This window comes from Apus apus, chromosome 21, assembly GCF_020740795.1.
Source record: "Apus apus isolate bApuApu2 chromosome 21, bApuApu2.pri.cur, whole genome shotgun sequence".
NCBI classification, from domain to species: Eukaryota; Metazoa; Chordata; class Aves; order Apodiformes; family Apodidae; genus Apus; species Apus apus.
Genome location: NC_067302.1, coordinates 1003534 through 1026683, shown reverse-complemented (window position 1 = coordinate 1026683; position 23150 = coordinate 1003534). Strand labels below are relative to the sequence as shown.

Below are 23150 nucleotides of genomic sequence, written 5' to 3'. Positions count from 1 at the left end.
CCCCGTGCACATCAGCTGCCCAGACGGGCTGGGTGAGCTTGCAAAGCTCCCCCCGTCCCCAGCCCGAACCTCAACGAGCTGTGAGGGTTTGTGCCACTCATTGCAGAGCTGGGTAAAACCCCCCGGGGAGGGAGGGGCCCCCCAGTGCTCCCCACCCGCTGGGATGTGCCTTGGAGCCCTCAAACTGACCGGATCCTGGCCTGCAGCACCCGCAGGGTGACCACCAGTGTGAGGGGGGGATTGTGCCCCCTGCTCTGGTGAGATCCTCCTGCATCCAGCTCTGGGGTCTCCAGCACAAGAAGGACACGGAGCTGTTGGAGCCAGCCCAGGGGAGGCCAGGAAGATGATGGGAGGGCTGGAGCAGCTCTGCTCTGGAGCCAGGCTGGGAGAGTTGGGCTGTTCAGCCTGGACAAGAGAAGGCTCCAGGGAGACCTTAGAGCACCTTCCAGTGCCTGAAGGGGCTCCAGGAAAGCTGGGGAGGGGCTTGGGACAAGGGCAGGGAGGGATGGGATGAGGAGAAATGGCTTTACGTTGGAAGAAGGGAGATCTAGGCTAGAAATTAGGAAGAAATTCTTTCCTGTGTGGGTGGTGACACACTGTCCCTTCACACCCAAACCAGTCTGTGATTCTACAGGGGCCTTTGGGCACCCCCTGAGCCCCTTTCGGGTGCCTGGGCTTTCTGCACAGACCTGTGTGTGCCTCCTGTCCCCACGGTCAAGCACAGAGTAGTGTACAGAGCTCAGGTGTCACCCCACCCCGACACACTTGCTCATAAACAGAGGGCTGCACTGATGTGCTCACACCTGGTGCTGGGAGCACAGCCCTTCCCCGGTGGGTTTGGAAAGGGGAACCCCCCCCGGACACCCCCTGCCTCGGGGGGCTCGGCAGGACAGGGCAGCCGGACCCCCCGGGGCCGGCACAGCGAGCCAGCCCTGCCCGGGGCAGGGCACCCAAACGGGGGTCATGCAAGGGGGGCTGGCTGCAAGTAGGGCCGTGGGTCCCCTAAAACACACCCCAGCAGACAGCCCCCGCCTGCATCCACCCCCTCCCCCGTCCCCACGGGGCAGAGCACAAGATCCACGAGGAAAACCTGGCGAGCACAGCCCTGCGGGCTCCGGTTTCACATCCCTCCCCCCGGGGCTGGGGCCCCGCAGCCGGCAGGGCAGGGCTGCGGGTGGTGCCTCCGCATGGGAATCCCAGGCTCCTCATCCTGCACTCGGGTCTGCTGCTGTCCCAGGGTGCTCCTGACACCCCCTGCCCCGGGACCCTGCCCTTCACCCTGCTGCAGTGGGATTTAGTGGGGCTCCTGTTCTCTCAGAGACTTGCACTGGAAGCAAGTGGGGGGTTTGCCCCTTGGGATGGGATGGAGCAAAGCTGTGGGAAGGAGCAGCAAAGCTGTTACAGAGCAAGGAGGGCAAGGCCAGATGCCCGGACACTCTCTGTTCAGTGGGCCCAGGATGGGCTCATGGCATGAAGGGCATCACCTGGACGAAAATGGTCCCACGACCAGCACAGGATGCCCAGTCATCAAATCCCAGACTGTTTTGGGTTGGAATAGGCATTAAAGATCATCCAATCCCAACCTCCGGCCATGGGCAGGGACACCTCCCACTAGACCACCAAGCTCCATCCAACCTGCCCTTGAACACTTCAGGGATGGAGCAGCCACAGCTTCTCTGGGCAACCACCCTCACAGCAAAGAAGTTCTTCCTTATATCTCATCTAAATCTCCCCTCTTTAGCTTGAAACCATCCTGCTCGTCGTCCTCTCACCCCCTGCCCTTGTCAAAAGTCCTTCCCCAGCTTTCCTGGAGCCCCTTCAGGTTCTGGAAGGTGCTCTAAGGTTTCCTGGAGCCTTCTCTTCTCCAGGCTGAACAATCAATGTACCTCACCAGTGACCTCTTGGAGGTTAACTGCTCCTGCCAAGACCAGTTCCTTAAATGTGACAAGGAAAGGGAATTCTAGTTGTCCAAAACACTCTCCAAACTCCCTTGGCTATTCTCCCATCAAGAACACCAACTCCTCATGAGCCCAGACCAAGTCCCCAGCCCTATGTGCAGGGATGGGGTGGGACATGGCGTGGATGCCGTGTCTCCGAGCCCTGCCTTTCTTCCCATCCCCAAGCTGGGGGATTCACTGGGGTCTCCAATGCCAGGCAGACCCCTGAGGCACTTTCAGAGAGCAGAGCAGGGACAGGGCTCTGTGCAGGACAGGCAGGGCTGCCATCTGGGTGTGTAAAGAGCAACCTTGGGGACCTGCCAGCGTGTCCCCACCTCTCATACACAGCCACCCAAAGCCACCACGGGCCACAGCACAGGCACAGCCCTTCCAGCAGTGCTGGGGGGAGGGTTGGGCACAGCAGAAGGTGGTGGGTGGGCTGAGGTCCTTCCTCTACCTGCCTGCCAGAGCCGGCTGCCGGATGCTGGGTTACCCAGGAAACGGCAGATGACATCGCAGGGGAGGCAGGGAAACTCTGCCCGAGGTGTTCAGGATGCCATCGCCGTTGCCAGGGAAACGCGGGTGACATCCCGCAGGTAAGGGGAGGGGGAAGCAGGGGGAGCCCAGCCATGCACCCCAGCCTCTTCTGCCTTCTCCTCCTGCAGGACAGGGGGTCCCTGACCTGTGCAAGGTGGGCACGACACCCAGTGGGGGGAAGTGGGGCCCACCCCCCACCTCACCACACCCTGAGGCAGTAGCAGGGTGAGGATGAGGGGGCTCCCTCATTGCCACCCCACTAGAGGCTGCTCTGGTGGGCTGGTGGCCACGGACAGAGAGGAGCTGCTGAGCCCCGGCCCCAGCCAAGCATTTTGTTGCCTGCAACCCCCCCACTGCAGCTCACTTTGTGTCCCCACAGCCATGCCCAGGGACACTGTCTCCTGCCTGCCCCTCCCAGGTATCAGCCCATCCTTCAGGGGTCTGGCAGCAATCCCACCCTGGGGAGTGGGAGCTTTGCCCCCAGGCAGTACCCCGTGTTGCCTTTGGATTAATCAGCCTCTGCTTTTCCCTCCAAGGGCTCAGAAGCATCAAGGATGCCCCAAGAATTCCCCCGATGCCCCAAACTTTCCCAGCTGTAAACCTCAGCTGCTTTTCCCCCTCCCTGGGGATGCACCATGACCAATGACAGTGTTCCCCCTCTTCAAGCCCTATTGGATCACACAGGGTGGCAGGAAAGCCACAGTCACAGCCCACCATGGTGGGCTCTGGGCTGCACTTCCACAGGCATCAGCTGCAGGCAACGGGCAGGCAGGGCAGAATGCTCCCAGACCCTTCATAAAAACAGCAGCACCAGGGGGAAGGATTCGGCGGAGCCACAACAAGGATTACTGGGGTGGGTGGAAATGCATGATGAAGCCTCTGCCCCCCCTGAGCAGCTCTGAAAATGAATCTGCAGGCTCAGGCAGCCCGAGCGGGCAGCAGAAACACCCAGGGAGGCAGTGGGTTCCCTGTGGGATGCTGCAAAGCAACAGGAAGACAACAACCCCCTCCTGCCATCCCTGAGGAGTTTGGCCACCCAAGGCAAGAGCAGTTTTACCTGTAATGGCAAAAATTGCATCAGCCAGAGCCTGCTGGAGCAGTTGGTCCCGGTGCTGCTGGAGGGAGGAGCCAGATCCATCCCAGAACAGCCCCAGCCCTGAGCAATGGGTGCTGCAAGGGGAGCTGGGGGCCTGGGAGGCAGGTGGAGATGCTCCAGGTCAGGCCGTGCAGGGTCCTGGGGGTTGGTTTCAGTGCTGATGGGTCTCTCTGGAGCACGAGACCCTGAAAACCTGCCCTGCCTAAAAACCCTGAGCGATACCACGGGCTGCAGGCTCAGCTGCTTTGCTGCCACAGGCACTCGTGGCCCTGGGGACCCTTCTCGGGTCCCTGCTGCCAGCAGGGTCTTGTCTTTCAGCTAGAGGAACTGGAAACAAAACCACCAAAAAAAGGTGCTTTGGGGGTCACAAAATGTCCAAAAAGGGGCAGGAGGAACCAACACCCAAACCACCAGGAACAAATCAGCCCTGGACTGCAGAGAGGTTGTCCTGCACCTGCACCACAGGGGTTTGAACCCCATCCACAGTCCCCCTGGTCATGAATTCTTTTTCTAAGGAAGGGTGGGGGGATAGGGACTGTGGGAAGACATGGATGGGCATGTGGGGCTGGGGAGGTGGGGTGGCATAGAGGGAAGGCAGGGTGCTGAGGAGGGGATGGAGGATGCTGGAGCACAGAGAGGTGTGGAAGCAATGGGAAGCCACACGTTCCTGCAGGAAGGCAGCTGTTCCCAACTCCTGTCACCTGGAAGCCCATTCCAAAGGCACCAAGTGCCTGGAGTCGTGCTTCAAAATCTCCAAATGCCCCCAGCAGCTCCAGGGGGTCTCCAGGCCATGGGCATCTGCCAGTGGTGCCAGCCTGAGTACAACCCCATGCCTGGCATGCCAGCTCTTGCAGCAGATCTGGGGAGGGGGGGGGACACGGGGCACCCCCAGCCCACTGACATCCAGGCTGTTTCCCAGGGGACCTGGCAGCCCTTCAGATGGCTGCCTTTCCCCCCCCCCTGGGGCCCCCACCCAGCTCCCACACGCTGCCGGCCTCCCGGCTCCGTGATCCTGAGCTTTAATTGAATTAGAGGCTGCTGCCCCGGCAGCGCAGCCTGCAAAACCATCCCCGAATTCCTGGGCACGGCGCCCACATCCCCCCCTCAGCCCCACTGCCTCCCCCCTGCTGCACAGCCCGGGAGCCTCTGACCCCCCCTCGGAGGTAGTGGGTGGGAGAGGGGGCTCCAGCCGGTCCCAGAGGGGCTGGTCACACGGAGGGTTGGCCCCGGCAGTGGGTCCCAGCCCCCTGTGCCTCCCCCCGGGTCAGCGCTGCCCGAGCCAGCCCATCCCCACGCAGCTTCCTCTGCTACAGAATGTACCGAGGCCAGGGACACGATGTGCTCCCTGCTCCAGGCCCTGTTTTTCCTGGCCAGGCTCCTGCTCCACTGGCTCTGTCACTCAATGCAGCTTTTGTTCAGTTCCCTTCACACCTCCAGCCCACCCCTCCGGCCCCGCTGCGCGCTCTCCAGACCCAGCTGTGACAGTCCTGGGCTGCGACCAACCCTGGTCGTGACCGTCCCTGGCCTCTCCCACAGCTCCATCACTGCCTCCATGGCTTTTTCCTTCCCTGCAGGAGCAGCCAGGGCTGCCAGCAGTGAGGCCAGCCTGCTGGCAGGGCAGCCCAGCAGCTCTGAAACCGCAGGCAGCATCAGGGACCCACCAGAGCCCTGGCTCCCAAACACCAGCCCCAGGGGGCAGGAGGATGCTGGGTCCCTTCTCCTGCCCACAGCCCCATCCTGCTCTGGCTAATGGGTCCATCCCAAACCCACGTGTGTTATGTGGGTACAGCATGAGCCTGAGGAGGAGCAGCTGAGTGCTGAGGGGGTGTTCAGCCTGGAGAAAAGGAGACTGAGGAGAGACCTTCTCACTCTCTGCAACTGCCTGAGGGGAGGTTGAAGAAGCAAGGGGGGGTCAGTGCCTTCTCCCAAGGAACGAGAGGAAATGACCTCAAGTTGTACCAGGGGAGGTTTAAATTGGATATTAAGACCAATTTCTTCCCCAAAAAGGTTGTCAGGCTCTGGCACAGGCTGTCCAGGGCAGTGGCAGAGTCCCCATCCCTGGAGGGATTTAAAAGCCCTGTAGATGTGGTGCTGAAGGACATAGTCTTGTGGTGGCCTTGGCAGTGCCGTGTCAATGTTTGGACTTCATGATCATAAAGGTCTTTTCCAACCAAACCAGTTCTATGAACGTCTCCCCCTTGCAGGGCTCAGCACTGGGCCAGCCCCACGGCTCCCCACGCTGATGCTGCCCCAGCTGTACAGCACTGCTCCCCCCTGGGGCTCCTGAGGGCCCCTGTCCCCACAGGGGTCACCCCATCCACAACGGGCACCCAGGGAGGGCAGGACCCAGAGCTGCCCATACAGGAGCTGAGCACGTCCTTCCTGTCCTGACACCTGCTGCAAAATGAGGTCCAGTACAGCAGCTTATTCCAGCTTCCTTGTCCTTAAACACTTCCTATAGTAAAGCAAAGTAATTGCAGTGAACCAAAACTGCCAAAACTGCTGATACGTCATTTAACCCCCTGGGAACTGGCTCTGGGCTGCCCAGCACCGCCTGTTTTCCTGCCTTCCCCCTTCAGCCTACTTGCAACCTGGGCCAGTTGACCCAAATTTGCTTTTCCTCTGTGGAAAAATCCTCCCCACCAGCAGTCATTGCCCAGCTGCCTGGGAACCCAGCTCCCCATGCCCCAAACATTCCCTGGTCCCAAGAGCCATCCCCACCCCCACGGGGTTGGTACAGTACAGACAGCATGGTGATCCCAGTGCTGCACACACTGGGAATGGGTATAAAACCAGAACAAACCCCAAATGCTATGGGGCAGCTGGCCACAAGGCCAGTTCTCCTGCCCCACAGACCCAGGCTGTGGGGCTGTAGAGCGTGAGGATGAATAGGAACCACCTCCCCAAGAGCATCTCTACAGCCACTCATGTCCCTGCTGCCTCCCCAGCCCCAGGAGGCTGCATCCTGCTCCTGCAGCCTGGCAGGGAGGCAGAAGGACATCCCATCCCGAGCAGAGATGCCCTGGGCCCTGATCACCCCCAGAACCACTGGCAGGTCTGGCTGGTACATCCTTGCACCCAGCCCTTCACGTGGCCCCGTGCTGAGCCACCACGGCCCTGACAGCCCCCAGATCTGAAGTCCTGGGGAGCCCCCCAGCAGTGCAAACCTTCCCCTTTCCCCCCCTCCCCTCTATCCTAGCATCACAGCAATGACCCAGCAATGCTCCCTCCATCCCTCCTCCATCTGCTCACATCCCTGCCAGGGAACAGCCAAACCTGCTCCCACCCCCTGGCACCCCCAGATTAAGCCTGGTAGCATCACTTCTATGTCCCAGAGCCCCCCCTCTTTTTTTGCCCCCTTGCTTTTGTGGCCTCTCTCCTCCCTGGCCTCGGGAGGGGGTCTTCCCTGCCTCCGTCTGGCAGCTCAGCCCCTGTCGCCGCGGGGGCATTAGCACAAGAGCTGCAGGGAGCTCCCCGGGGAGAAGTAAGTGGATCAAAGGGTTTTAGCAGCAGACGGCTCCCAGACAGATCTGGATCCTCTTCAAGGCGGCCACTTGCTGCTACAAATGCACTTTCTGCCTGCAGCTTCCCCAGCCAAAAGTTTCACACCGGTTTTATTGCATTTAACCCCTCGCTGCTCCCAGCCCTGCAGGCACTCGGGGCCTCTGGGGTCTCATCGAAACACAGACTGGTTTGGGTTGGAAGGGACCTTAAAGATCATCTAGATCCATCCCCAAGCACGGGCAGGGACACCTCCCACCAGCCCAGGCTGCTCCAAGCCCCATCCAACCTGCCCTTCAACACTGCCAGGGATGGGGCAGCCACAGCTTCCCTGGGCAGCCTGGGCCAGGCTCTCACCACCCTCACAGCAAAGAGTTTCTTCCTAATATCTCATCTAAATCTCCCCTCTTTCAGTCTGAAACCGTTTCCCCTTGTCCTGTTGTCTCAGGCCCACCCTGGGCAAGTCCAGCCCTCCAGGAATGGCTGGAGGGAGCAGGGTGATGTGTGCTTGTGCACAGGCACCCCCCCATAAAGAGAGGGTGTGAACCACCCTGCAACCCCTGGCAGCAGGTGGCAGGTGACAGACACCCTTCTGTCCCACCCCACCACCCCAGCCAGCCTGTCCCCCACTTTATGGCACCCCCAAAGCCAGCCGGTGTGTGCCAGGCAGCACAGCAGAGAGTTGGGGCAGGGAGAGGCTTTGTTGGACTAATGCTGCTATGAATTATTCAGAGCACAGGGATAATTAGAGGAGCCCTCAGGTCCTGCTCACTCTGTGCAGGCAGGAGAAGGATTTGAGCTGTGGAGAGGGCTTGGGGCAGAGAGAGGGGTCCTGGGGACTGAGGCCATCACCAGTCCTGTCTCCCTGGGGCCACACCATGGGGGTGCCCCAGCGAGGCAGGAAGGGTTCCCAGGCATCCTGCCCCCCTGCTAAGGACCCACCTATGGGTCATGGCTGGGTGGGGGGGTCCTGTCCCAGACCCCCACAACTGGGACCTTGTTGGTTAAACTCTGGGGAGCCAGGTTGGCCCCAAAGCCAGCACTGCCTACTCCATGTCTCCCCTTGTTGGCCCGCAGTGGCTGCAGCACCCTAGACTTCCCAGCCCTGTACCCCACATTGCATAGCTCCATACCCCAGACCTCCCAGCACTGCACGCTCATCTCCCCACAGCACTGTACCCCACACCTCCCCACCTGGCTCCCCAAGCCCCCGTGGTGGGGTGACTCCCCGAGCCCCATGTGCTCACAGAGACATGTCCCTGTCTCTCAGGGCCAGGCAGCAAGACGGCACAGAGGTACCTGCCAGCACCCACCATGCACCTCAGGGGTACCCCCTGCATCCCCTCACACCCGCTCCCCACCCCAAAACCTGCAGCTGTCCCCACAAGCCCAAGGCAGGGCTGCAGCTGCCATAAACCCCAGGGGCTGGCAGGCAGCCCGGCCCTCTTCCCCCCCAGCCACTCCTTGGCTGACACATCCAGGCACCGGGATGGAGAAACACCGAGAGGAGGGCTCAGCCAAAACACACAGAGGGAGGGCGAGCGGATCCAACCCTGGGATCCCAGCATGACCTGGGCAGAGGAAACCTCAGCCAGGCAGTCCTGGAGCATGGGAGGACACCCAAGGACACGGCACTTTGGCAGCCAGGGATGCTGCGTGGGCACCACAGCCCCCTGGGGCTGCTCCAGGTGCCAATCCCAGCAAGGGGGACACGTGTGTGCCCTGCAGTGCTGTCCTGGTGCTGCTGGACCTCCCCTGAGCCAGCATCCCCCTGACATGGCACACCAGGAGAGGCCCATCCCGCAGCTCCGGGGGGCACCTCCAACACCATCCTGGGGTGACCAGGACCCCCGTGCTCAGTTTTGCTCCCCTCAGCCCAGCAGCTGACCCCCCCCCATCTGGCATGTTCTCCTCACACCAAGGGCTGCTTGGCAGCATGTCTGCCACTGCACTGTCAGCAGTGGAAAAGCCCAATCCTGCAGGCTCAGCCACACAGTGGGAATGTGGGGGGGAGCCAGACACCCGTGGAGAGCCCACGGCTCTTCCAATGCCCTTTACATCACTGCAGTCTTATAGGGGCCCCATCACAGCAGAAGGTGGTCCTCAATGGATGGCACTGCACTCCCAGGCCCAGTGGGGTGCATGTCCCAACTGCCTGCTTGCACTGGTGGGCCACTGGGTGAGTGGGGACAGCTGTTCCTCTCCAGCTGACGTACTTTGCAGTGACACCCCACAACCCACAGAGCACAGAAGGGGCACAGAGGCTGACCCAAGAACACTGGGGCTCATGGGCATTGCCACCCAGGAAAATGGAGCTTCCCAGTGCCTGCAGTGCACTGGACCAACTGGGAATCCCCACCAAAGGGTGGGTGGCAGTGCCTGAGCTGTGACTCCAAGGTGCTGACCTTGTGTGTGGGCAGAGGGCAGGGGGGTGGCAGCACTGGGGACAGCCAAGCTCAGAGTGCACCCTCCTGCCCACCCCTCATGCTGTCACCTCCTGCCAGCCGCAGCAGTGCCAGCTTAGTAGGGAGGGCACAGGGGGCAGTGGGGGGGAGTAGGTCAGGTCTAGGTACAGGGTGGGCTGGGTGAGGGTAGGAGGGCAGTGGAATGAGGGTACTGGGTGTCCAGGCAGCACAGGTAAGTTTCAGGGTACAGGGTGCACTGTGGGTACAGGTTTGCAACAAGCCATGCCTGGAGGGTGGGGTCTGGGCAGGTGGGGTGCAGGGCTTGGGGGTGCAGGGTGCAGGCTGGAGGGTACAGGGTGTATGTTCTGAGATACAGCATGCAGGGTTTGGGGTGCAGGGTTTGGGGTGCAGGATGTGGGGTGCAGAGTACAGGTTTTGGGGAGCAGGGTGCAGGATACAGGGTGCAGATTTTGCAGTGCCAGACGCAGGCTTTGGGGAGCAGGGTGCAGGGTGCAGGCTTTGGGGTGCAGGGTGGTGGGCTGGCACAGTGCAGGGAGCCACATCCTGAGGAAGGACCCTGCGTGCTTCCAGCTGGCATTCCTGCAGCTCCCACCCTCACCCCTCAGCCCCACGGCCCCACAGCCCAGCCCCACAGCCCTGCCCCACAGCTTCTCCTGGCACCCCCAAGCCAGGGCTGCCCAGCCCTGCCCCAGCCCTGCCCGGGCAGGCTGTGCTCCCTGTGCCAGCCCTGCCAGCAGCGTGACAAGCCTGGCACAGGTCCCTGCCACCCCTGCTCCCATCTCAGAGCCGTCTGCTCAGCCCAGGCACGTCTCCCGCTGCCTGGGCTCCCTCCCCTGCCCCATTCCCACCTGCCTCCTCTCCAGGGCTGCTCCTGGGGTGTGTGCCCAGCCCCACTGCCTGTCCCAGCCCTGCAGGCAGCTGCCTGGACGTGAGACACGGCAGGAACAACTGCAAGGATGCTGAGGGATTGGGGCGGGGGGGGACAGGGCACTGGGCTGGTCCCCCGGGGCAGGCAGAGGCACCACTCAGGGGCACAGGGGCAAAGGGGGGGAGATACAGCACCCTCCATCCCACCCCTTGGCCCGGGGATGTCTGCAAAAGGCACCAGAGGCTGCTCTTGTGCTGCTCCTGTTTGCCTTCCAAAGGCAGAAGGCAGCAGGAACCGGAGCAGCCCCAGCGAGGGATGAGCTGCTCTCCAGAGCCTCACACACACCCTCCCTGCCTCACACACACCCTCCCTGCCTCACACACACCTTCCCTGCCTCACACACACCTTCCCTGCCTCACACACACCTTCCCTGCCTCACACACACCCTCCCTGCCTCACACACACCCTCCCTGCCTCACACACACCTTCCCTGCCTCACACACACCTTCCCTGCCTCACACACACCTTCCCTGCCTCACACACACCTTCCCTGCCTCACACACACCTTCCCTGCCTCACACACACCCTCCCTGCCTCACACACACCCTCCCTGCCCAGCATTCCCACAAGGAATCAAATCAACGGGACCTGCAACTAATACCTGCAGTAGGATAGAGATGATTATAGCAACTGTCACACCCAGGGCAGGGGGTAAGCAGTCAGCCCTGCAAAAGAAACTCTTTGCCTTCGCTTTTTTGTTTTCTCTCCAGCTCACAGGTAATAGCCAGGAATGGGCAAACACTCTTTTAATGGACTCTTAATAATGCTGTAATTTCCCTTTGCAGGGAAAGTTTTCCAAACAGTCAAAGATTCAAAACAAAGCAATGATTGTTCCTATTAGCATTAAATTCTACTCTGGGAGAGAGAATAAATCAAGCAAGGGGATTCAATTCAAAACAGAACTATAAAAAATCCAATAATGATTTTTTAATATTAATAAGAAAAATATATTGTTATGCACCCTTAGCATTTAAACTTCTAATCCAATCAGTGCAAAGTGCAGAGATAAATCACAGCCGCAGAGGAGAAGGGAACAACCATCAAGCAGGCAGCAATAAAATGCTGTCTTACATCCCTGGGACAGGCACAGGTTTGACAGTCTCAAAAAAAAAAAAAAAGCCCAAATTTACGAGCCTGTCGCTCCGAGGTTTGTTAATTCCTTCCCTGCATCCCTGCACGTGACATCCATCCTGGGCAGGGAGGGCACAAGGACCAGCTGCTGGCCAGGCAAGAGGTGACAACAGGCACCCTGCCCTCAGCCCTCGGGCAGGAGGTGACAACCCTGCCCTCTCTCCGAGGTGACAGCAGCCATCCTGCCCACACCCCTGGGAGGGACCTGCCCTAACCCACTCCCCACAGCTGCTGGTGAGCAGCAGAGGGACAGGATGGTCCCCAGGGCCCTGCATGGCAGCAGGCAGGAGTCAGAGGACCTGCTACCAAAGGAGGTCTCAAGTGTGGTCCCAACCCCCACTCCACTCCTGGTCTCTCTGACTCTCCCATCCTTAGGGTTTGCAGCATCTGCCAAACGCATGGAGAGCCTGGGCAGGCTCCAGGGCTGCTGGGAACAGGCACACTGGGGTGGTGCCTACTCCTGCCAGCATCAACAGAGGCCAGGATGTGGCAGATGGTACCCACCCAGCTTCTGGTGCCCCTCTGCTCTCATCCCCAGGTGCAGAAGGGGTGTGGGCAGCCCCCCCCCATGGCACAGATCCCAGCAGGGACAGCACTGAGGCACATGGCTGTGTAACCCCCTGTAAAACCAGACACCCCGATGGGCCAGGAGATGCTTTGCTGGGGTCACAGTCCAGGAATAATCGTGGTCAGGCCCCAGCTTGGCTCAGAACGTGCCATCCTTGCCGAACTCATCACTGATGATGGCCCCACAACTCAGGGAGGAGGAGGAAGGGCTATTCCCCCTGATTTATCAGCACCAGCAAGATGATGTGCGGCCTCAGGGACGAGCCTGGACACGCAGTGAAATGCCACAAAATGTGGCTGGCAGGTCTTATCTCCCCTTCAGTACCCCCAGACCCCAAACCTCAGTGCTCCTGCCGAAAGCAGCTGCATCTGAAATGAGGGAAACGCCAAACCCCAGCAGCAAGAAGGGGAAGCAGTGAAGCACCTGCAGCTGGGGGTCCCGGCCACGCGACAGCTGAGGAGAAAAGACATCTCAGCCATGCAGGGAGTTCCCGGCCGTCTGGCAAACTGCTGGCACCACGCACCAGGGCCAGAGGGCATTTGGGGACAGGGGAACAACACGCTGCTCCTGCCCAGGAGTGCCCCAGGGCTTTGTTCCCACCAGCTGCTGAGCCCCTGGGGAGAGGCTGCTGGGGGGCAAAGGATTAATTACAGCTGTTACAGCTCTAAACCCGATGTGTTGTGGAGTGTTTGTGCTCCACTTCTGCTTTGGGTGGCTCATCCCTGTGCTCCCCAGCTTGGCACTGCTTGGGTCCCATACAGCCAGTAACATCCCACCTCAGGGTGGCAAAGCTTCTCCCCCAGGAGCAGAGGGCACCCAGGCTCTCCAGGCACTTCACAATATGTTTTAAGGAAAGAAAAAGAGGTGATATATCCCTGCTCCTGGCTTTTTGGCTCTCCCAGGCCAGCAGCCAGGGCCAAGGTGGCTGCATGATCCTTGGCATGGAGGGACAAGTGGCACTGGGAGCATCGGGCTCCATGGCCAGTCCAGCCAGAGAGGTGGCCCAGAGGCTCAGCAGGGATGGCCAGCGAGCCAAGGAGGGGGAGACCCACATCCTACCATCTCCATCCTGCCCTGCCAGCCCTGCCATCCTGGCTGCTGGAAGAGATGCCAGCAGTCCCTGGGGTGGCACAGCCACTGGGAAGCGCTTGGGGACCTGGGAGGGTGAGCAGGGCCACCAGAGCCAACACTCCCAGAATTGCAAGGTTTTCCCACTGGACTCCGAGCAGGATCTGGCATCCTGGGATGCAGCACCCACCCCTGCCACCATCCCTCAGGGACCACAGCAGCCCCAAGGCTGGTACCATCCCACAAATGCCCATCTGCTCTGTACCCTGGAGCTGGCCTCCCAGTCCCACAGAACAGCCAGACTTCCCAGGAGACATGGCTCTGGGGAGGGTGATGCAGCCTGGCAGCATCTGGCTGCCCAACTGCAGGGACACCATCCCGGGGGCACCCCGAGCCCAGCTGGGGGGACTGCCATGGGGTGGGCCAGCAAAGGGGGCTTTGTGAGAGAGGGGAGGCTGAACTTCTGAACCAGCAGGCGGGTGATCAGTGCATTACCTTAACGCCAGCTAAAAATAACTGTCTCGTCTCCTGAAATGAGCCTGTCTGCAATTACAGCTTGGCATGTCTGTTCCGGAGCGTCCCCGGGCTGGCACCATGCCAGGCAGCTCCCAACAACCCTTGCCTTTCTTCTCTTTCTTGGGGTTGGCTTTTTTTTTTTCCCCTTTGTTTTTTATGTTTGTGTTTTTTGGGTTTTTTGGGTTTGGTTGGTTTGGTTGGTTGTTTTTTTTTTTCCCCTTCCCAGCAAACCAAAGGTGGCTGCTCAGCACCCAGGCTTGGCCTCCCCACCATCCACTGAGCCTGCCCAAAGCACCCAGCCCCTGCAGTGCCCTGCACCCCACAGCAAGGCCACGTTGTCCCCGCCAGTCCTGGGGACACAGGGACACTGCCACCCACCCCAGGAGCCAGCATGAGCCAACCCAAGGCATGTTCAAGGGTCCGTTTCCCTTGCACACCCCAAGTGCATCAGGCTGCAGCGTGCAGCACACGAGGGAGCACACAGGCAAGCCCAGCACACGTGTGCAGCGTGTGCACCAGTGCAGATGTGCCAGGGAACACATGTAACCTCAGACGTGTGTGCAGGCAGCAGGTACACCATGAAATCACTGCTGTCTGCAGCTTGCAGCTCCCTGGGGCTCTGCCCAGCCCCGTGGGCAGGCACAGGTGAGGGTTTGCCCGTGCCAGGGAGCCCTGGTGGCAGAGCTGAGGCCACTGTGCCCATCCTGGCACCACCCCACCTATCCCACTGCCAGCACAAGGGGCTGTCTGGGAAACCTCTGTCCCCAGAGGACACAGCAGTGAGCTGGGCTGCACTGCTGCTGCATCCCTCGCTCTGTGGGAACAAAGTGGTGGAGGTGGCAGGGATGGGCATCAACCCTGGCACTCACACCCAGCAGGCAGCAAAACTCAGGAGCCCCCCACGCTGCCTCTCCAGCACAGGGCTCAGCCCTGGTGAGCACAGCCATCCCTTGAGGTGCCAGGGGGATGCTAGGGAAGCACAGGATAAGCTTCCACCAGAAAAAGCAGGCACAAACCATGCAGCCCCCAACATCACAAGGAGTAATGGTTTCAGACTGAAAGAGGGAAGATTTAGATTAAATATTAAAAGTAATTCTTTCCTGTGAGGGTAGTGAGACACAAGCCAAGGGTGCCCAGAGAAGCTGTGGCTGCCCCATCCTTGGAAATGTTCTAGGGCAGGTTGGATGGGGCTTGGAGCAACCTGGTCTAGTGAGGGGTGTCTCTGCCTATGGTAGAGGGGTGGAACTAGATGACATTTAAGGCCCCTTCCAACCCAAAGCAGCCTGGGATTCTGTGATGACCCAGCCCTGCTGCTGACCTCCCTGCTGCACCCCCCTTCCTGCTGCCCTCAGCCCTACGGGACAGCAGGAGTCCCAGGAGGGGGCTGGACACCCCATGGCAGCTCCAGATGCTCTGGGATGCTGGAGCATCCCTGCTGGGTGGGAAGGGTTGGGTGTCCCCACACCCCCTGCAGGCACCAGCAGCTTCCTCCTCCTCCTCCTCCTCCCAGGCGGGTGAAAGCCGCTTTGTGCCGGGGCTTTCAGTCCTCCTGGCTGGCACCCGGCCAAGGCACCACATAATAATGAACAGATGCTGTCCAAAATGAGCTTCAGCGGCAGACAGGCGAGCCTCTCCGCGTGTCCTTCTGTAACCCAAAGTGCCTTTCACCTCACCACTCATCAGGCACCTTCAGCGGGAGAGAGGAGCCGAGGGGAAGTGTCAGGCTAATTAACAGCGCTGCAATGGGGGGCCCTGAGTCCACTTCCCCAGGGTGTGGGAGGGCAGGGGCACAGGCAGCTGCCTCCTTGCAGGTGGGGATGGGGTACAGTAAAGGGGATACCCTGTACCCCATGGGAGACCCAAGGGCACGGTGACATCAGGGCTGGGGGTGGGCCACAGTGGTGGAAGGGGCAGCTTGGGGCTGGGGGACAACTGTGCCTGATCCCCACCGCAGCAGTGGGGAGGGGAGATTCATCCCCTTCCAGCCAGCTCCCTCTGCAAGGACACGGTGGTGACAGGGGTCCAGCCCTGCTCCCAAAGCCCAGGGGACCTCCCTCCACCAGCAGCATCCCAGTGAGTATCCCACAGGGATGGGAAGGAACCTCCAACTTGCTCCCACTTCACACCTGGCCCAACCTGCCAGGGGCACGGCCGCCCTGCAAAATATTTTTAAGCACCAAAAGTCCAACACCAGGGAATTAACTTCCCAGGATGCTGGTCCTCCCACCCCAGCCCCAGGATGGATGGATGCACACAGGGGACGCGCGTGGGGACGGAGGGAGATGACGCCGGGCTGCGAGCTCTTCTAGTCCACAGGATCTTAACTGTAGTTTATATTCCAGTGGTTATTAAAAATAAAGGTGGGGGGGTGCGGCGGGGAAGCAAAGCACAGAGCAAGCTGTTCATTTGGAGCCTTTCCCTTGGGTTTAATAAAGCCCCACTCACTGCTGTAGTATCAATTTTATGCTATCATAAAGCCGGACCATTTAGCAGGTTTGTGTTACTTCAGCAGTTAGCGCTGCATGAAAAGCGATTCCAGAAGAAGGGGGGGGGGGGGGGGAGAAGAGGTGGGGTGTGGAAATTAGAAGGAAGATGAAAACCTCCAAAAGGAGAGAGAAAAACGAGGCAGGAAGGTGGAGAGGAGCCCGGGGGATCCCTCATGGCTGTGCTGCCAGCAGCACATCGTGGCGGCTCAGGGGGACATGAGCAGGCTCCCTCATCTCTGTGTGAAGTCAGGGACAGGTGAGGAGTCCCCTGCTCCAACCTCAGGGTGCTGAAGGGACCCAGCAGGGTTCCTAGGGAGACCCCATCTCTGCTGCGGGAAAAGATCAGGAGATCCTCCCACCTCAGGGAGACCCCAGGGACATTCCACCCACTGGGACCCAAGAGCCAACAGCTTCTCTGGGCAGTGTCTGGGGGATGAAGCAGAGGGTTCCCTAGGGAGAAGGAGCCAGGGGCTCTTTCTTGGGCTCCTCTGGCCTCTCTGCTCCCTGCAGTGGGCAGCAATCCGGGGAGCACTCCCACGCCACTGGAAAAATCTCCATATATGGAGAGGATGGGGATACCAGAGCTGAGCCGAGGCAAACCACCCCAACCGGAGCCCTGACCACGCAGCCCCCGTGCTCAGCCCTGCACCCCTGGGCTGGGTGGCACAAACACTGCTAATCCCTGTGCCAAGGGGAGCAAGCCCGCTGTGCATCCCTGAGCTGTGTCACCCCACCCTCCCCGTAACTTCCCCCCTGGCCGCTGTGCTGCTCGGCACGGCACCAGCCGCTCCCTTGCTGGCACCCAGCTGCCCTCTGCCAGGCAGAAGGCATCCCCGTTAGTCCCAGTGCTGGTGCTGAGCCTCTCCAGCCACCCCGGGCAACGTCCCAGGCAGATGCACTGGTCCCCACCCAAGCAGCAGGGGGTGGCATCAGTGACAGTTTCCCGCAGGGGTGGGAGCAGCTCCTGCTCTTGCTGTGTCCGTGCAGCAGCTGCTGGGGCTGTGCTCCCGGCCCAGGCCACGGCTCTGCCTCCCTTTGCAGCACAGGGATGGGGACTGTCCCTCAGGGGTCTCCGTGCCCAGCAAGGAGGTGAAACACCCCCATACACTCTGACCCCACGGGTGGCACAGGGCTCTCAGACCCAAAAAACCTTTCCCACCCTTTTTTTCTCCCCAATTCATTTCCATCCAGTGCTTTAAGGGGAAGGTGGCACTTGGGTGGACAGGGGGGGTGGTCTCAGCATGGCAGCCCCCGGCCCCAGGCGTACACACCCCAGGAGGACCCTGCAGCCCCAGTGCCCCACACTGGGAGCAGCCACCACGCTCGAGACCCAGGGATGTAAGGGAGGAGGAGGTGTAGGGGAGGGCTGAGAAATTAAGGTTTTCAGCACTGTCAGAGCCACATCAAACAGGCATCCACCAGCTGATTGCTTGATTGTTATATTTTGGATGTCAAACTGGAGCAAGCAGAAACCTTTAAAATGCATCAGTGCTGCTGCCTTTTTGACGGAGGGTGTTGGTTTCCCATTAACAAGTGGAAAGCGTGAGCTGGAGCAGAAAACTTCAAGCGCTTTGGAATTGATAAAATAACAACTCCCTAATTAAGCAGAACTGTCAGTCATCGGGTGCCTGCTGCCCTGCATTGGGAAGCAGCAGCAGCTCCTGCTGCACGGGCCCAACGTGCCAGCCCAGCTCCCAGTACACAAACCCAACATGCCAGCCCAGCTCCTGGTGCACAAGCCCAATGTGCTGCCCAGCTCCTGGAGCAGCACGGGGAGCCCCAGGGGAGGCACAGCCCAGGGAGCAGCAGCCAGAGCATCCACCCCTCCCTGTGAGACAGACTTGGGTCCTGGTCCCAACACTGGGCAGGGCTGAGGTGTTTAGATGCTGTACTCAATCCACCTCACCATAAAGCTATGTAACAACCCACAGCTTGGCAGGGAAGGAGAGGCCTGACCCCAAAGAGCACCCCATGCCTGCATCCTTCCCCTCCGAGATAACTAACCAGCTTGGGAACACACATCCCTGATGGACACATTGGACACCATGGCCAGGAGCGGATGCAGCATCCCCACAGCTGGCTGGATAGGGGAACAGGTCCTGCTGGGAAAGCCCCCCAGTGCCAGAGCAGGGCAGGGGAGTCTGGAGAAGTCAGCCAGCACCTTGTGGGGATGTCATGTCCTTGGTCGTGCTCCCAGGCCTCTGCCATCCTGCTCTCCCTGGCACAGGGAGGCTCCGAAGGAGCTAATTAAAGGAGCAGTGCATTTCCTGAGAACCCCCCTGCCCCCGACACCGCTGTGCTGGGTAATGAAACGCTTTCAACCCACCAGGCTTCTCCCAGGCCTGGGGCAGGAGGGACGTGGCATCTCCAGGGGCTCTTTAATAAGCCACCAGCAGCTTGTTAGCACAGAACAGAGTGCCCGGTGCTCCCACAGCACCACGAGCTGCCAGTCTGCCCCAGGGAGGGACACAGGGCACAGGGGGTCTGGAGTAGGGGACAGCCAGGAGGGACATGGGGCTGGGGGGATAGTGTTTAACCCCTGACATGCTGGCATCCAACAAGACTGCCAAGTCAAGGGGAGGGTCTCCACAGGCCACTTCTCTCTCTGAGCTGCTGAGAGCCCCCACATCGCCCACCCCAGCTGGAGATTGGCACCCAGACAGGCTCCAGGGCACCTGGAGCAGAGGTCAGGGAGGGTGTCACACCAGGCAGCCCTCACCCCCCCCATCTGCCCTGCAACCCAACAAACACCGGGCTGGGCTGGGAGCTTGAAGCCACGGTGCCACTGCGGGGACAAGGGGGGCTGTCGTGGGGGAGCGCCTGCCTGCAGCCCGGGTGAGAGATCAGCAGAGCCACGGTGGAGCTGCCCTGACCCAGAGATGGGCCAGGAGGGTGGAGAGCATCCCATCCCAGGGGGCATCCAGCTGAGCCCACCCAAGTCAGCAGGCCCTGCAAACGCCCTTTTGTGCCCAACAGCCGCTGGTCCCTGAGTCTGTCTCCCTCCCCTGCACATCACACAGCGCCAAGCTGCAGGGACGCAGCCCCCTCAAGCCACCAAAGCCCACGCCGGACGGTGGGGCTCCCTTGGTAGCACCCCAGGCAGCACTGGTTTGGGGGTGCAGGCCAGGCACCACCCGCACCCCAAGGGACACCAGAAGGGGTGTGGGGGGCAAGGGACAGAGCTGAACAACCCACAGTGCTCCCACACACTTCCTGGTGGAGGCCTCGCTGGGGGAAGGTGTTGGCCCTTCCATAGCCCTGGGACACAGCAGGGGACCCCTAGGGCGACAGATGACACGGGAAAGGCCACTCCTGCTCTCCCAGGAGGACGCCCTCGAGGGGCCAGGACTGATGTGGGCAGACAACACAGCTGTCACAGCCCATCCTCACCCTGGGGCCAAAAGCCGGTGCTGGCACAGGCAGGACAGGAAGGCTGTGCCGCCTCACACACCACACAGACTCACTTGTGCACTGTCACTGTCCCCTGTGCACGCCCAGAGAGGACACAGGTCACTCCTCTGCCTCATGCAAGCTGCAGGTGGATCAAACCCCAGCACTCGACAAGAAGAGCTGCTGGCCCCGCTGGCCCGGTCCTTCCCAGCCAGGGAGGGCTTTGCTCCATGGCTTTGGCTCCTGTGCCAGCACCTGGAGACACAAGTGCCCCCCTTCCCCCTCCTGCACACAAACTTGTTCATGGCTCAGTCCCCTAACCCTCCCCTGGGCTACCCATAAGGGACACCCAGCCAGGGGGTTCCCCAAGCATCCCACAGCCACGGTGACACGCGTGGCTGCCTGGGCATCCCTTCTCATCCCAGTCCTCCCGGCCACCAGTCCAGAGTCCCAGCGAACATTCCCACCACGTCCCCAGCCCCCATCAGTCCACGCCTCCCACTGTCCCCAGTGGGTGCAAGCCTTGAGGAGACCCTTCTCCCCCAGCGTGTGCCCAAGACCACACAGGTCTCACCCCAGGTGGAGATTTGAGGGGGCCCCCACACAACTGCAGCCTCTGAAACCCCCGACACCCTCCCCTGGTGAATCCCCACGCTGGGGGGACACCAGCTGCCCCCGAGCAGGGCGAGGCAGAGGACACCCACCACTGCCGCAGGTGCCACAGGCAGAGCCTGACCTCCCTACCCCAAAACAGCCCCATTTGCAACCAGGAAGGACTGTCCCCCCCCCTCATGGCTAGCCAGGTCTGGCCACCTCCGACAGAGCCAGGGCGCACGGTGCCAGGACCACAGGCTGGGATCAGAGCCCCCGAAGCCTCGTTACACACTAATCACACTGGAGGTGACAGGGCTTAGGGGAGGGCTTAGGAGAAACCATCTCCTTTTTACTGACACCATCTGGACACAGCCATCTCCTCCCCCTCCCCAGCACAGAGCCAGGCCAGCCTCAGCCAGAGGGGCAGGGGCTGGTGTGACCCCCAAGGACCCAGCACCCTGCCTGGTGCCAGGATGGTTGGTGTGATGCAGCCCCAGCCAGCAACAAGCAGGAGGGGGATTCCACCCTGTGCCAGGGATTTCTAACAAACCCCACAGTGCCAGGCTGGAGCAGAGCTGGGAAAAGCCAGCACAGAGCTGTAGGGACCTTGTGCTGTCTGCACGGCCCCCAGGAGGGGGACGCAGCCCTGGGGAAGGCTAGGGCTGATACGGGGGAGAGGTACTGGGTAAAACTGTGGGGGTTCAACCCAGAGCTGGGTAAACGCCAGCCTGGAGACACCTGTTTGGGGACAGCCCTCCCTCTGGCTGTCCTCCCAGGCATGCCACCGGTGCTGGGGGACCTGGCATGGCTGGGGTGTCCCCAGGCAGTGACAGGCAGAGCAGCAGTGGTGGGACTGCCACTCACTGTCCCCAGGAAACAGCAGTGGACCCAAGGACCACGGCCACCCTCCCTGTCACCATTCCTGTCCCCCTGACCTCCCTGGGAGGAGGGTGGCTCTGCCATCCCAGCCGGGTGGACCAGAGACAAGATCACCCCAGTCCCAACACACAACACCGTGAGGCACTGGCTCTCCCCAAAACTTGACCAAGCCCTTATCCCCCCCAAACACGAGGAAAGCAGGGATCCCTCCCATCCCTCTGGCCAGAGCCCAGCTCCAGCCACCCCAGGGGAAGCATCCAGAGCTCGGGGTGCCTTTTGAGAGCAGGGGGGAAAAGTTTGGCTGGGGTTGGGGTCAGGGGGAGGTCAGGTACCTTCCAGCCGGCGGAGCTGTTGCTGTCTCCTTTATCCTTAAAGTAGGGGACGTATCGCACCATCCAGTCGTAGATCTGCGAGAGGGTGAGGCGCTTCTCCGGCGAGCTCTCGATGGCTTTGGTGATGAGGTCGGCGTAGGAGAGGTTCCCCCAGGCGTTCCTCCGGGAAGTCTTGGCCTTGCGGAGCTGCCCGAGGTCCGCTCCGGGGGGCGGCAGGGAGGCAGCAGCGCTGGCTCTGCGCTCCGCCGGGGCTGCCGCGTTCTCGGCTCCGTCCCCCCCGGGTGCCGGCAGCGCCGGGGGTCCTCCCGCCGCGCCCCCATCCTCCTCCTCCGCCGCGAAGTCGGGGTGGGGGAGAGGCCAAGTGCAGGACCGGGGCCGGCTCTGCGGCTGGAAATCCGGGTCGATCTCCACCTGATGCGCCTGGAGCTTTTCTTCCATGGTCACCTTCCCCGCCGCTCGCCCCCCACCCCCCCTCCCACCCCCCCCCAACTCCTTCCACCAAACAACCCCCTCCCCGGAGTTACGGTCCGTTTCCACGAAAAAATAAAATTTAAAAAAAAAAAATTAAAAAGCAAAAAAAAACACACACCAAAAAAAAAAAACCAAAAAAAAAACCCGAGAGGGAGCGGAGTGCGAAGAAGGGCTCCGAGCTCGGCTGGAGGGGAGGAAGGGAAGGAGGAGCCGCTCCGTGCGCCGGGTCCTGGCGGGGCTGCAGCCCCAGGTCCGGCTCTAGCAGGCGGCTCTGCCCGGCCCCGCGCCGGGAAACCGGAGCCGAACGGGAGAGCCCCGCCGGGGGGGCCGCTGCATCCTCATCGGTCGCCTCTCCAGCCCCGGGCGAAGACGGGGCGGTTGGTTCTGATTTTTGTTGTTGTTGTTGGTTTGTTGTTGGTTTTGTTTTTTTTTTTGGTTTGGATTTTTTTTTTGGTTTGTTGGGGTTTTTTGTTGTTGTTGTTGTTGGTTTTTTTTTTTGTTTGTTTGGTTTGGTTGGTTGGTTGTTGTTGTTTTTTTTTCTTTTACCAGCCGCGTAGCTCCGGAGTCGTTCCCGGCACAATGGGCAGCGGGGCGGCCGCGGGGGCTGCCGCATCCATCGGGCTGGCGGGGCGGTCAAACAGCAGCAACAGATGAACCGGAGCGACCGGCGCTGGGCAGCATCCTCGGCCGGAGACCGGCGCGCTCCGGAGCCGGGCGGCGGGGCAACCTGGGCGGGGAGAAGCGGGGATGGAGCAGGGGGCGGGGAAGGGGGGGGCAGCCTCGGGGCGGCTGGGGGGCCGCGGCGGGCGGCCGCGGCTAAGTCGGGCGCGGCGGAGCCATGCTGGCGGGCGGCACGCACCTGACAGCGCCCAGAGAGGGAAGGTGGGTAGGTGGGCGGGCGGGCGGGCGGCTCCCCCTCCCCTTTTACGCCCCCCCCGCTCCGCTCCAGAGGCCGCGCACCTGCCCCCCGCCGCCGCCGCCGCCGCCGGGCGGGCCACATGCTGGGGCGGCCGCCGCTCTCTCTTCCCTTCCTTCCTTCGGTCCCTCCCTCTCTCCCTTCCCTCCGCCGTGCCCGGCCCCGAATGCGGCCGCCGCCGTGACACGGGGGGAGGGCCCACGGGTGGGGGGGGGGGGGGGGGCGGGGAATGCCCCAGCGGGGCGGGACGGAACAGGCCTCCCCGGGACACCCCCCACCCCGGTACGGAACCACCCCCCCCCCCCGGTACAAGGACCCACCCCCCCCCCCCCCGGTACCGAACCCCCCCCCCCAGGCCGGGCCCCGCGCTCCCG

General features: G+C 61.4%; 1 protein-coding gene across 1 annotated transcript in view; it reads right to left on the bottom strand.

Annotated features, from left to right (window-relative positions):
• Positions 1-21827, bottom strand: part of FOXO6 (forkhead box O6) — a 36783-nt gene extending 14956 nt beyond the window's left edge. Inside the window, exon 1 of the mRNA XM_051638233.1 lies at positions 21390-21827. Coding sequence (XP_051494193.1) covers positions 21390-21827 — 438 coding nt within the window. The remainder of the gene's footprint in view (positions 1-21389) is intronic.
• Between the last annotated feature and the right edge of the window lie 1323 nt (positions 21828-23150).